General features: G+C 45.3%; 1 protein-coding gene across 1 annotated transcript in view; it reads right to left on the bottom strand.

Moving 5' to 3' along the window:
- TTC21B (tetratricopeptide repeat domain 21B) overlaps window positions 1-13519 on the bottom strand; it is a 91624-nt gene that overhangs the window by 43953 nt on the left and 34152 nt on the right. Inside the window, exons 14-19 of the mRNA XM_040440285.1 lie at window positions 12308-12532; window positions 10441-10679; window positions 9508-9580; window positions 8110-8220; window positions 7887-8025; window positions 7134-7240 (exon numbers count right to left, since the gene is read on the bottom strand). Coding sequence (XP_040296219.1) covers window positions 7134-7240; window positions 7887-8025; window positions 8110-8220; window positions 9508-9580; window positions 10441-10679; window positions 12308-12532 — 894 coding nt within the window. The remainder of the gene's footprint in view (window positions 1-7133; window positions 7241-7886; window positions 8026-8109; window positions 8221-9507; window positions 9581-10440; window positions 10680-12307; window positions 12533-13519) is intronic.

The raw sequence follows: 13519 nt of genomic DNA, 5'->3' as shown, positions 1-13519 counted from the left end.
TAGGATGCAGCTTGGTACTACTTTGCCCAGATTGTAGGCTGTAAGCCCAGGAGAGGCATGTCAGAGTAGGACCCATCTGATTAGAAGCGACCTTGACGACCGGTAGATGGGCCCGAAATATTTTTGATCAATTATATTCGCAAAAAGCTTCTAGCTGCATTTGCAGTAAGTATGACCCCCAAGCATTTATTCTTTTAGTGTTTGCTTATATCTTTGCGCAATTGACTAGCAGAGTGCTGTTACCTGTAGTTCTACGTATCCAAGTGTGTTTTAGCCAAGGTAGCGTGCACCTGCGTTCTTATATTCACTTATTGTGGAGGTGCTGGTTCGTTTATTTTTTCCCCATTGTCACTGCCACTAGGGGAGTGGCTCCCCCTGGTGGTGAGATTGAACCGTGCACCACCAGCCCATTTACCATGTGCTTTTAATTAGATAGCTTGTACAGCTGTATTCTACCCAGCCCATACTGCAGGCTCACAACCTGGGAGAGGCATATGTAGGATGCAGCTTGGTACTACTTTGCCCAGATTGTAGGCTGTAAGCCCAGGAGAGGCATGTCAGAGTAGGACCCATCTGATTAGAAGCGACCTTGACGACCGGTAGATGGGCCCGAAATATTTTTGATCAATTATATTCGCAAAAAGCTTCTAGCTGCATTTGCAGTAAGTATGACCCCCAAGCATTTATTCTTTTAGTGTTTGCTTATATCTTTGCGCAATTGACTAGCAGAGTGCTGTTACCTGTAGTTCTACGTATCCAAGTGTGTTTTAGCCAAGGTAGCGTGCACCTGCGTTCTTATATTCACTTATTGTGGAGGTGCTGGTTCGTTTATTTTTTCCCCATTGTCACTTCCACTAGGGGAGTGGCTCCCCCTGGTGGTGAGATTGAACCGTGCACCACCAGCCCATTTACCATGTGCTTTTAATTAGATAGCTTGTACAGCTGTATTCTACCCAGCCCATACTGCAGGCTCACAACCTGGGAGAGGCATATGTAGGATGCAGCTTGGTACTACTTTGCCCAGATTGTAGGCTGTAAGCCCAGGAGAGGCATGTCAGAGTAGGACCCATCTGATTAGAAGCGACCTTGACGACCGGTAGATGGGCCCGAAATATTTTTGATCAATTATATTCGCAAAAAGCTTCTAGCTGCATTTGCAGTAAGTATGACCCCCAAGCATTTATTCTTTTAGTGTTTGCTTATATCTTTGCGCAATTGACTAGCAGAGTGCTGTTACCTGTAGTTCTACGTATCCAAGTGTGTTTTAGCCAAGGTAGCGTGCACCTGCGTTCTTATATTCACTTATTGTGGAGGTGCTGGTTCGTTTATTTTTTCCCCAATGCCCTTCATTCTCTGGGTCAGTACGATTACAATGATACCCCATATGTATAGATTTTTTATGTCTAAATAGTGTAAAAATGAATTTAACCTTTGATTAAATATATATTTTTTTTACATCACCATATTCTGACACCCATAACTTTTTTATACTTATGTATACTGAGCTATTTAGGAGCTCATTTTTTGCAGGACAATCTGGAGTGTGCATGACTTTTTGATCACATTTTATTAAATTTTTTTGGGTAAGAGAAGCAATCAAAAAATGTCAAATCGTCCATTTTGACTCTTTTTTCCGTTATGCCATTCGCCGTATTGGATTTTTTTGTTTTGTATTTTAATATTATGGGCATTTCCGGTCGCGATGATACTTATGATGTTTATATTTATTGTTATTTTGGTATTTATTTTTTAATTATAAAGAAAGGGGGATGATTTAAACTTGTATTATTTTGTTTTTATATATTTTTTAACACTTTTTTAAATTTTTTGTAATGATTTTGAAACTTATATATGAGCCTATAAATAATGTTTTTTAATTTTTGATTTTGTTCTATCAGAGATTTTTAAAATGAGATTTACACTAGAAATTGCTCATTTATTATCCTATCCTGCCATCTGGTGGCCAAAAACGAGATTTTTGTGGACTCGCCTGTAAAATCTCTTTCTCGCTGAGTTCATCGGGGGACACAGTATAGCTGCTGCTGCCACTAGGAGGCGACACTAGGCTAAAAAGTGTTAGCTCCTCCTGCCGGTTATACCCCCTCCAGCCTGGAGTGACCATACCAGTTTGTACACAAGCAGTAGGAGGAGAACATATCAGAAATGAAATAACAATACAACAACCCGTGGGTCCGAACCCATAACTGAGGACCCCACCAGTCAAACAACCGCCGTCACCTGCGGAAAAATTTGAGAACAAACAAAGGGTGGGAGCTGTGTCCCTCAATGAACTCAGCGAGAAAGAGATTTTACAGGTAAGTGCACAAAAATCTTGTTTTCTCGATCGTACCATTGGGGGACACAGGAACGTGGGACGTTCCAAAGCAGTACTATAGGGAGGGAACAAAAGACCAGAACCAATCTAAGGCTGGCCATGAGATCCCGCATGGAATGTGGGCAAAGGATTCCCAGGAACCCTGAATAGGACCAGAAAAGCCTGAACCAGGTGGGACAGCCAGAAAGCGTATAACACGCAGTGACAGGCTGGGAAGAAGAGGAAAAGCTCAGTCAAACGAAGCCAAAGGGCTGGAGATACTTCAGAAGATGTGGATAGCAGCACCAAATATTCACAAGAAGGACAAACAGTTTTGATGACTGAAAATGAAGTCCGGAAGGTACCTCAGGAAATTGAGGACCACAGAACCGCCTTGGATGACCAGATTGGACAACCAGGACGTCGTGCATGACCTCAGAACCCACAGAAAACCGAGAGGGGTCTATCCAATAGAAATAAATCCGTGTAATCCAGGCACGTATGAGACCTGGCCAAGCCAAGGGACAGATAGACCCAGACAAAACCTCACCAAATGTGTAGGCACCAGGAAGGGATATTTCAACAGAGGAGAACTTGGAAAGCCACCATGAAAGCATCGAGAAAATGGCAGAAGACCAGTCCTGGAACGACCACCCAGGTGGATTAAGATACAGAGATAGAGATGGGCACAGGAGATGAAAACCCTCATGGAAACCCATTGGTGTCACTAACCAGAAAAAAACCACACGTGAACGGTAAGTAGTCTGGAACGAAAAACAGTGTCCTCGAGGATCAGGAACACCCCAGCCATGCTGCGGAGAGAAATGTCGTGTATGAGTACAGTCACATAAACTTCCGTCACTGGATAAAGGCAAGACTGACTGACGCTGGATCAAGGACAATACCATGACTGGCGCCAGACAGGCTGAGGAAGCGGAGCATAGACAGGGGAAATGCACTGTGAAATATCTAGAGGCGTCGCTGTGAGTACACTCATGGAAGCGGAGTAAGAACCGCCGCATACAGCTCTGCCAAAAATAAAAAACTCCCTAAGAACAAGGTAATATGGTGGGCGAATGCACCCAGAGCCACAAAGGCTCTTCGTAAGGTCCCTAACGAGAGAACCCCACAGACAAAACTGCCTGGATCAGCCAAAGAGAACAGTAGGCTGAAGAACAAATACGTTGACGATAAGGAGAAGCAATACTGACACTAGAAACAACAGTGGTGCGTGGACTCGTGAAAAACTATCTCCCGCCATAGGGGAGAATGTGACTAGAGATGGGAGAAATACTCTGCCAGAAACACAAACGTACCAGAGAAAAAGTGGTCAAAAGGAGAAAAGAGAGGCACCTCCACCGCAGTGATACACAAATCCCAATGAATATGGATACTGGTCAGGTATACAGAAACAGTAGGTGGAGCGAGTGCAACTACTCTCCTTGTACAAGGGGCATAAAGCAGAAAGGGCATTGCAATCCAACAACAATCATCTATTAGCGGTGACAACAAGAGACAGAACAAACGTAACTGGTGAGAAGAGACATGTTGTCAACTCACAGTTTGTGTGCTGAATAGGTATGTTCAGCTACAGCAGAAGAAGATGTCAGAGCATTGCTCAATTATCTAAGAGGCACAATGCTGAAGCTTCCACAGCATCAACTGTTATCGCCAATGTCCCACTTGTGAAGGGAACAATGCCACAGAAAAGAAGGGGGTTATGCCAGCTGAAGAACCACGTACTAGAGCACACCAGAAATGGGGGACGCATCAGCTACAGCATTCAATGCTATTATAAACACCTGACGCTACTGTAAATACCTGATCCACAAAGCTATAGCAATATAGCAAGCATAACACGTACGGCATTGGGCCGCACCAGGGACCAGCTGGGCTCTTCTGTTTTGTATTTTTATTTTATATTAATTTTTTTTCTTTTTTTTTATGGATATAATCTTGAAATGAATTTATAATCCATTGTCAATGACCTCCTTAGCATTCTCAAACCTTGTCAAGTTGAGCCCCAGCCCTCAATTAGGCTCAGGGGGCCAGTCAATTTTTTCTTTTATTTTCTTCTCCTTTCACAACACGAGGGCTGGGGGTGGGGCTCCAGAAGGACGTCAGGGCTCGAAAATTGCGATCCGGGAACAAGTCCTACCCCCCCAACCCAGCATGGAAAGTGCGGCCTACTAGGCTGCAAAGCCGGGGACTCGCATAGGCGCGAGGCCAACCGGAGCACCTCCGGCTGGACCGGTGGGAAAAAAAGGCGGAACCCCGAACCCTGTGACCAAGGAGGGCTTGGGACAGGTATACACAATGGAGGTTAGATGCACGGCCGCCACCTGAGGGGATGCCACCGCTGTGGAAACAGCAGTGCTTGGCCATGGAGGGAAGGAGTGGGGAGCGAGGTGAGGCGAGGGCTAGTGGGCTGTAAGAACCCGGTTAAATAAGAGAAGAATCCAGGCTGAAGATTGAGGATGTATGGAGGGAGGGGAGAGAGTGGGGACGGTGGAGTGGATGGAGAGGGTTATACTCACCCTGTGGTTACCATACTAAACCCCATCTTCATCCTCTTCTATTCACCCCCCCTCGGGGTACCAGCAGGGTCACCTCTTCAGCCACTGAAACCGAAGTGGCATGGAGGGAGGGCCGGAGCCAGGTGAACCCTTGGCTGGCGGGATGCAGGGGAGCTAGGCTGTCCTGGTCCTCTTTTTCTTCTTGGAGGGCTGGACGGAGAGGGAAACCGACCCAGGCCTGCTCCCCGGGGGAACAGGGAGGCTAGGCGGACCCGTTCCCCCTCCCTGTAAAAAAGAGAAAAAAAAGAAAAATATAGCAGAATTGACCCTGCAGGGAGGTCTGCCTCCTACGACACTAAGCTATAAACTGGTTTGCTCTCTCCAGGCTGGAGGGGGTATAGCCAGCAGGGAGAGCTAACACTTTTTAGCCTAGTGTTGCCTCCTAGTGGCAGCAGCAGCTATGCAACTTGTATCCCCCAATGACACGAGCGAGAAATAAGAATTGCAGCATGAACACTATAAGCCTCGTCAGCGAGGCTTACACTGTTCAGCGCAACTACCGATGCCCATATTGGCTGCACGGGGCATCGGTAGGAAGCCCGGAAGCGCGAGCTTCCAGGTTTTCACGCATTTAGATGCCGTGATCTCACTTGATCGCGGCATCTAAAGCCTTTAATTACCGCGATCGGCATTACTGACGGTCACGGTAATTAGCCACAGGTCTCTGCTGTTTGAAACAGCAGAGATCTGCCAGCTATGGCGCCCGCTGCACGTGCGAGCAGGCAACATGTTTACACATCACTCCAGCGCCGTAGCGAACAGGTTAAGGTTCACATCCTTAAGACTTGTAACAGAAGTGGATCTTGACATAGGGGCCACTTAATATGGTGGATCTCTAAAATGAGGACACCCTTTTGCTTCGTTTTCCTTTCCTAGAGGGATTTCTGATCACTGTGTTGTAGACCCAGAACTGGGGCTCCACGATTATTTTGCACATTACTGTTCCCCAGGAAGCTTTGCACTTTGGATTGCTGTGTTGAGACTCTTAAATGAGGCTCTGGGTTTTTTTTTGATTTTTTTATAGCTGATCTCGTTTTGTTTGAGAACACCTTTCAGGAGAATCTGTCACCAGTTGTATAAAGTCCTATCTGAGGGCAGCATAAACTGGTGACAGACCCTGAGCAGAATGTTGGGTTCCTTTCTTGAACTGACCTAGTCATTTTGCTAAAATCTGTACAGCTCCAGCATGAGTTGAGTCCACTCAATACAGTCCTCATATTCATCAGCCCCACGGCTCTTCCCATTCCCCCGACACTGATTGCTATAGAAAAGAAAAGTGTCAATCAGCTGCAGGGGTCGAAGAAAGTCAGGAGCTCCTGTATATTAGGACCCCCCAGTGCACGCTGTATATCGAGAAGACTCCAATGCTCGGCTCACAGTGAAGCTGCTCAATCCAGATTTTAGCAAATCGATTGGGTCAAGTCAATAAAGAGCCCCTGTGTTTTGCTCGGAGTCTCTGTCACTAGTATATGGTTCCCTCAGCTGGTGAAAGATTCCCTTTAAGAGGTTTCAGGACTTTTCTCTTCATGGCCAATCCTACTTCAGAGACCCCACCGATCTGCAAGAACCCAGGTGGCTGCATTGATGAACTATAGGAGAGCTAATTCATGGCATAATGGTCAAGATCTCGGCTTGCTGTCATTCAATAGAACTTCCAGTGGATACAAATCTGCCCTGCTCATATGAAGCACACACAGGCGGTGGCTCATTACAGTACAGCTGTCTGTTATCTGTGTCAGTGCCCCTATGTATCAATCACATGCAAAGAAAATTGGCTTTATTTTCTGAAACCAGAATACATTAAAGGGGTTTTCCAAGACCCCCAAAATTTGCACAAAGGCAGAGAGTGCTATAAAATAACAAGTGCAGACTTACCTGTCCGATCCCCCATTGCTCCAGGGCTTCCTGCCAGCCTTTGCTGCCGATACTGCATCGATTACACCCCTGACGACCTCACTCGATTGCTGCAGTAAATTACTGACATCTCCGACTACCCCATGTGACCTCAGAGGCCTGGAATCATCTTGTGGAGTAGTCGATGCAGTGGCGGAAACAAAGCCTGGAAGGCTCCACCAGATCGGAGCCACAGCAAAGGCAAGAGATCAGTCCGGTAACGCCACTTTCATCAGTTCATAACGCCCCTCTACCTCCATTTTATGGGGGTCTTGAAATAAAATAAAAAAAACTTCATTATGCGAAATTTGTGTGTGCGGAAAACGTGGGAAAGGAAATCTCATGGTTACCCTTTGTAAAGAAACAATTGCATCTTCTGTCTTTTCCATCTTGCCGTAGGTTTTGGCAAGAAGAACAAAATAGCGGCTGTCGTCCATAAGTGGTGATAATTCATTCACTAGAAAGAAAACCAGACAAGAGCAATGGACGGGGTTAACCATCACAACACATTAGGCCCTGGTCACATTGCGTCACAGCCTGCCATTAAAAATAATATAGGTTGGAAGCATTGCCTGATGTGCAGCTCCGGTGTGTGCTGCTGCACAGGAATTCAGTGACCTATGTGGCCCATAGACTCCCATGCTAGAAGAATTCTGGGGATGCCTCTACATAGTAAAGCAAAGTTAACGTAGTGTATCCCAGCCATTCTTTTGGACTTTGTTGACCTATGGATCCATTTGGCGTATATACACTAAACACAGAGTTTCACGTGTTGCGACCTTGGCCTTACAGCATACATTAAATTTAAAGGGGTATTCCAGTTATAACAAGTTATCCCTATATATAGGATAGGGGATAACTTTTCTCTTGATCGGTGGGGGTCCCAAAGGTAGAACCCCCACCAATCAAGAGAAGAGGGCTCACTGAAATGGACGGAGCAGCCGGTTAGAAATGCGTGCTGCCACTCTATACAGCAGACCTGCATAGGTTGTCTCCAATACATATATGCCACTAGTGTATTTGTTACCGAGACTGGGATGACGACCACCCTGGGCCCCAGATCTATAAGGACCCTAAAAACGCCCCTCAAGTAGTACACCTACCAGTCTCATGATCCAGCGCCTGCTGGAGGACCTTCTCTGCTTTTTCATATTGCCTCAGTTTAAGTAAGAGCTCTGCCAAATCGTAACGGAGGAAGTTCTGATGACTGCTTTTCAGGGCGGTTTCATAGTAGCTGATCGCCTAAGGACAAAATGATAATGCAGAAACATTAGTACTGCATACACTGCACCAGGAAAAGGGGGGAAGGCGGTGACAGACATGCACCTTGGTGTAGTTATGAGTCTTGATCAAGGCTTTCCCAATCTTACTGGCCAGGGCTCCTTCTGTAGGATTCTTCCTCAATGCCTGTTCATATATCTCAATGGCTTTTTCGGGCTATTAGGGAAAAAGATACTTAACAGTAAAACATGCAAAGGAAATGATACACAACCATTACATCTATCCAGACAAACACTAAAGACATATATACCTATATACTCTACATGCATTATAAAAATACAAATATATTGAGCATACATGCATATACAGATCCAGGGGTGCACCGCCAACAAGGCAACTGTCTCAGGTGGTGCCACCTTGGGAAAAACTGAGAGGCAGTGACGGCAGGGCTGTGAGCAATGATGGATTGCATTGTGGAAGCGCTCCTCTCTCAATTTTCAACTGTATCGCCATCCTCAGGGAAGAGATACATTTAAATGCTGCAACGGGGCACGGGAACGATGCCTCCTTGCCCTGCCGCTCCCTCTGATAGGCTTTGGTTCTACTGGGTCCACAAAAAGGGGGTATTTCTATTGGCACACATTATGATGGGCATTTTTTGTACTGGCACCCATTATAAGAGGGGTCTTTTTTGTACTGGCACACATAAGGGAGGTACTTTTTGTACTGGCCCAGATTATAACGAAGCATTTATTTCTACTGGCACACTATATAAGGAGTTATTTTCTACTAGTGCACAGTAGGGGGCGTTTTTTCTACTATCGCACATTATAAGAAGAATTATTACGACTAGGGGCATTATGGTGGACTTTATTACTACTGGGAGTCTATGGGGAACATAATAACCAATATGGGCACTATGGGGAGCATTATTACTTCTGGGGCACAATGGGGAGCATTATTACTTCTGGGGCACAATGGGGAGCATTATTACTTCTGGGGCACAATGGGGAGCATTATTACTTCTGGGGCACAATGGGGGGCATTATTACTTCTGTGGCACAATGGGGAGCATTATTACTTCTGGGGCACATGGGGAGCATTATTACTTCTGGGGCACAATGGGGAGCATTATTACTTCTGGGGCACAATGGGGAGCATTATTACTTCTGGGGCACAATGGGGGGCATTATTACTTCTGGGGCACAATGGGGGGCATTATTACTTCTGGGGCACAATGGGGAGCATTATTACTTCTGGGGCACAATGGGGAGCATTATGTTTACAACACTATAAGTGTCTTGTCATTTCCACAATTACGGTTATTCATTCTGTACTGTACAGTTACATTTTCTAATACATTTTCTGTCCTAATTATTTACTGTTTCAAGATCTGTGCTTGCTGTCATTGAATCTAAACCATTATTTGCTTTCAGTAAATAAAAATCTGTCCTGATGTAGTGAAGGAGAGAGATTTCTTGAGTCGTCAGACATGGTACTTACCTCCTGAATATTCATATAGGCGTCTCCCAGGAGGAGGTATGTATGAGAGCCAGGTATTTTCTCTACCAGATCTCTGGAAAGGAAAAATATTCTAAATGAATATTTATCATATTTTGTATGAAAGGACCGAGTTTACACATCACATCTGATAAATAGCAGTTTTGAAATCCCTGCATAGACATGTCATTAACTGATAACGCTACTAAGCTCATTACCTACACTTTATATATTACATATAATAACACAGTATGCAATAAGCTCTTAAGCTCCCTCTAGTGGAGGTGACAAACAGAATTTTCTCATTTAAGGGGGCCTTTTTGCAGTACCTGATGCACTAACCCTACTGCTACAACTTTGCAATGCTCGGCTTTCATTTTGGGCTAGTTAGGGCAGTTCTGGTGATGATCAAGAGGCACTTTAGCTCCTCTTGCTGTCTTGAGGGAAAAATCACATGCTGTAAGTTTCATTTGTGATTTTCCTTTGATGGTTGCCTCCCCCAATGTGTCACATAGGTAGGCATAGTCTGGCGCTGTGTCATAAAAGGATTATCTAAATGTGCCTGTGCCATCCAGAGGGCTTCTATGTACGTGTCACACAAGTCCCATACTAGTGTGCGGACTACGCCTGGCCAATATTGTTAATATACAGGGGATGTAGTGGGCTATAAACAGTGTGGTTAGGAGTACTGGGTAGACCCAAAGCAAAGAGTTTGAGCCCACGCTAAGGATTTTAGGATTTCTAGTGCAGCGCGCAATGGGAGCGCTGGGGTCCAAAAAATTTTGGAAAACTACTTTATTCATCAATGTAGAACCTTAAGAATTTTCACAATTCCCCTTTTATTCTTCTCTAAGTCTATGCAGGGTACTTGGATGCACTGCAACCGATAAACCGCTCCGGTCACTAGATTTTGGCAAACAGTTCCAAGTACCTCACCTATAGCAGCTGATGTAGAGCTTCTTATCCTTCCGGTGCTGCAGGTAGATGTCAGCCATCTTCTCCTTGGTCTGGACATAATAAGGCTGCTCTGGAGAAACGTTCCGGAGCATGGATAAAGCTTGGTCCACGTCCCCGTGTGTCAGCGCCAGCTCCGCATTGGCTATCATGACGCGAAGTTCCTCCGGTGTCCCCGAGAATTCATTGATCGCATCTTGTAAGACTTTAGCTGCTTCGTGCTGTACATGCACAGAGAGGAAAAGGAAAGGTTACAAGCTAAAAGGTAAGTTCAGCTGTAGAGGACCGATATGGATTTCTGCCACAAATCCCCAGAAAATTACAGTACAGTTCTGAAAACGCCATCCACATGTAGCGGAAATTTATCAGACGGTATAACGAGCACGCTGCAGAAATGCTGTGTATTTTCACTGCAGATATCATCCCTTCTATGTACAAGTACAGAGATGAAATCATTCGCATTACTACCACATCTGCCAGATTTTGCTATAGAACAAGCTCCATGTAGGTGGTACTGTTGGTCAGATTCAAACCCAGGACTCCAGTGGTGCGAGTCAACAGTAATAACTACTGTCACCATGGTGCCAATGTTTAAAAGGGGTTGTGTCACTTCAGAAAATAGCATTTATCATGTAGAGAAAGTTAATACGAGGCACTTATTAATATATAGTGCCCGTCCATGTTGTCTGCTTTGCTGGTGTGGCGAAACCAACCTCGCCACTGGGTTTTGGAGAGGCCTGTTTACCAGCCTCTTGCCTCAAGATTATGGCCCATACTAACTTTAAAGGAGAAGACAGACCGGCCGCACAGCTGTCTTTGGAATTGTATTTTGTTATGTGAGGGTACCCAGATAGCTAATTTTATTGTATTCGTGTAGTCTGAGTGCCATTCACCTAATAATATGCACTCAGACTTGAGCTATCTGAGGATATGTTAAATGTCTGTGTTTGCTGTGGGGGTTGTGACATTGTGTGTTTGGGTGGTGATTTCTGTCCTGTTGTCCCCACATGTGTATTGGCGATTTCCTTTTGTCCTGAAAGATAACTGAATTGCTCCTCGGGTGTCTCCAGGGCAGAGAGGAGGAAACCATGATGCATTGTGGGGATGTGTTGTGTCTGTTTATCCTGAGTTGCTACGTATCTGTCCTGTGTCACAGTCTTCCTTCTGGTCCCCTAGGGGCGTGTCCACCAGATGGGGACCTGCATAAATACGGGCGGGTAGCCCTCAATAAAGAGTGCCTGTTTTATCCTTCATCATGTTGAGACTGGTGTTTGGGTAACTGATCGACACTGGGGGATTGCTATACGCTGGGAGATTTGCTATACTCCCCTGGCTATAACTACTAGCTCTTTTAAGAGCTGTCCCAGATCTCTGGTTTTAGGAGAGGTTCACCCACTGGAGCCTGGAGCCTTGTCGTAGGTCCAGGGTGGGTAGGAGACGGTGAGACCTCAACCAAGCTTCGGCGGTTCGTGGGGTCTGCAGTGCGTACGGTGTCAAGTGGAGTGCTTGGAGTCCTCGGAAAGCACTAGGAGCATCTATCAACGGAGGTACCCGGTCGGGGTGCTAGGAGATCCGTTACAGCTGGTTTGATTCATTTTTCCATCACATTATCCACTGGTCGTATCAAGGGGTTACGACCACCCTGCAATCCAATAGCGGTGGTTGTGCTTGTACACTATTGGAAAATGTGCCAGCCTCTCTGGTGTTCGAGCCTCTGAGGTGGTCTCCGACATCGGACCCCCACAATCATAAAATGATGGTATATCCTAGTAATCTGACATCACTCCATACACACACATACACTAAGTAATCTACTTTGTCTCATCTGTGATGACAGAAGGTCCATTACCTGCTCCCCATTCCTACGATGACAGTCTACAAGCTCCAGGAAGATGGACACTCTGTCACTCGCACTGACTTCTATTTTTCTTCCTTTTGATTTCAGGGAGGATCCAGCCTTTTTCATCCCGGGTAAGCTCATGGCTATCTGCAGCGTTTTGATGGCCTCCTGAATTTCTCCCATTCGTTTCTGGGTCTGAGCTTTAAGCAGATTGTAGAGCGGATATTCACGTATCTGCAAGAAGAAGCATTTGTATGACAGCAAGGAATCTTCCATTCAGATTAACAGAAAACTGTATCGGTGACGGCTTAAAGGGGTTTTCAAGGCTCCAGATATTGATGACCTATCCTCAGGATGGGTCACCAACATGAGATCGGTGGGTTCCAGCACCAGGTACCCCGGTGATCAGTTGCTCCCGGCAGGTGCCGAAACTACTATTTTGAATTGGAAAAAAAACAAAAAAGCCCCATTCAGCGTTAACAAAGGCATGCATATACAACCATATAACCTACAAACTTGTACCCCTACACGGGGATGAAAGTCATGTCCACAGAAAAAAAAAATTGTAAAAATTATACAGCTTTATTACATCAAATAAAGACAAAAAATAATGAATACACATACACAAATAGCTCAGGGGTAATACTGTCAGAAAGGTAACAATGACCTAAATATGCTATATAGAATCACAGACCCCCAAGTCTCACTGCCCCCGAAGAGAGTGTAATACATGTCCACAACAGTGGAAATAATCACCGATGAGATAGAGGAAAAATATTAATAAAGTAATATAAAGCCCCAGCCGATATCCAATAGTAGCTAGTATCTACAGAAAGGACGTCCCATGATGGATAGAGGCCGGAAAGATTGAACTTAAAAATAAAAAACAATTATCAACCACCTCTAAACTTACCTGTGCACAAGATCGGGGGATGGATGAACTAGAAAAACACCTCGACGAGCGTTTCGCCCTCACAGCTTCATCAGGAGGTCCTCCCCCCGATCATTTCCACAGGTGAGTTCATAGGTGGTTGGTAATTGTTTATATTTAATCACGTTGCAGGGTGGCCCCCTCCCGTTGTCAAACAGCTCAGATGCCTCAGTTGCTAGTGGCCAGGGCATCCAAATGGTTAAAGTGCTGGGACTGGAGTGATCTCTGACCTAGCAATCTGCTATATATACAGTAGACCCGCAGGCTAAATAAAGAATTGCAGCTCCAAT

The sequence above is a fragment of the Bufo bufo genome, chromosome 7, assembly GCF_905171765.1.
Source record: "Bufo bufo chromosome 7, aBufBuf1.1, whole genome shotgun sequence".
Classification (NCBI taxonomy): domain Eukaryota; kingdom Metazoa; phylum Chordata; class Amphibia; order Anura; family Bufonidae; genus Bufo; species Bufo bufo.
This window is presented reverse-complemented; position numbering and strand designations above follow the sequence as displayed.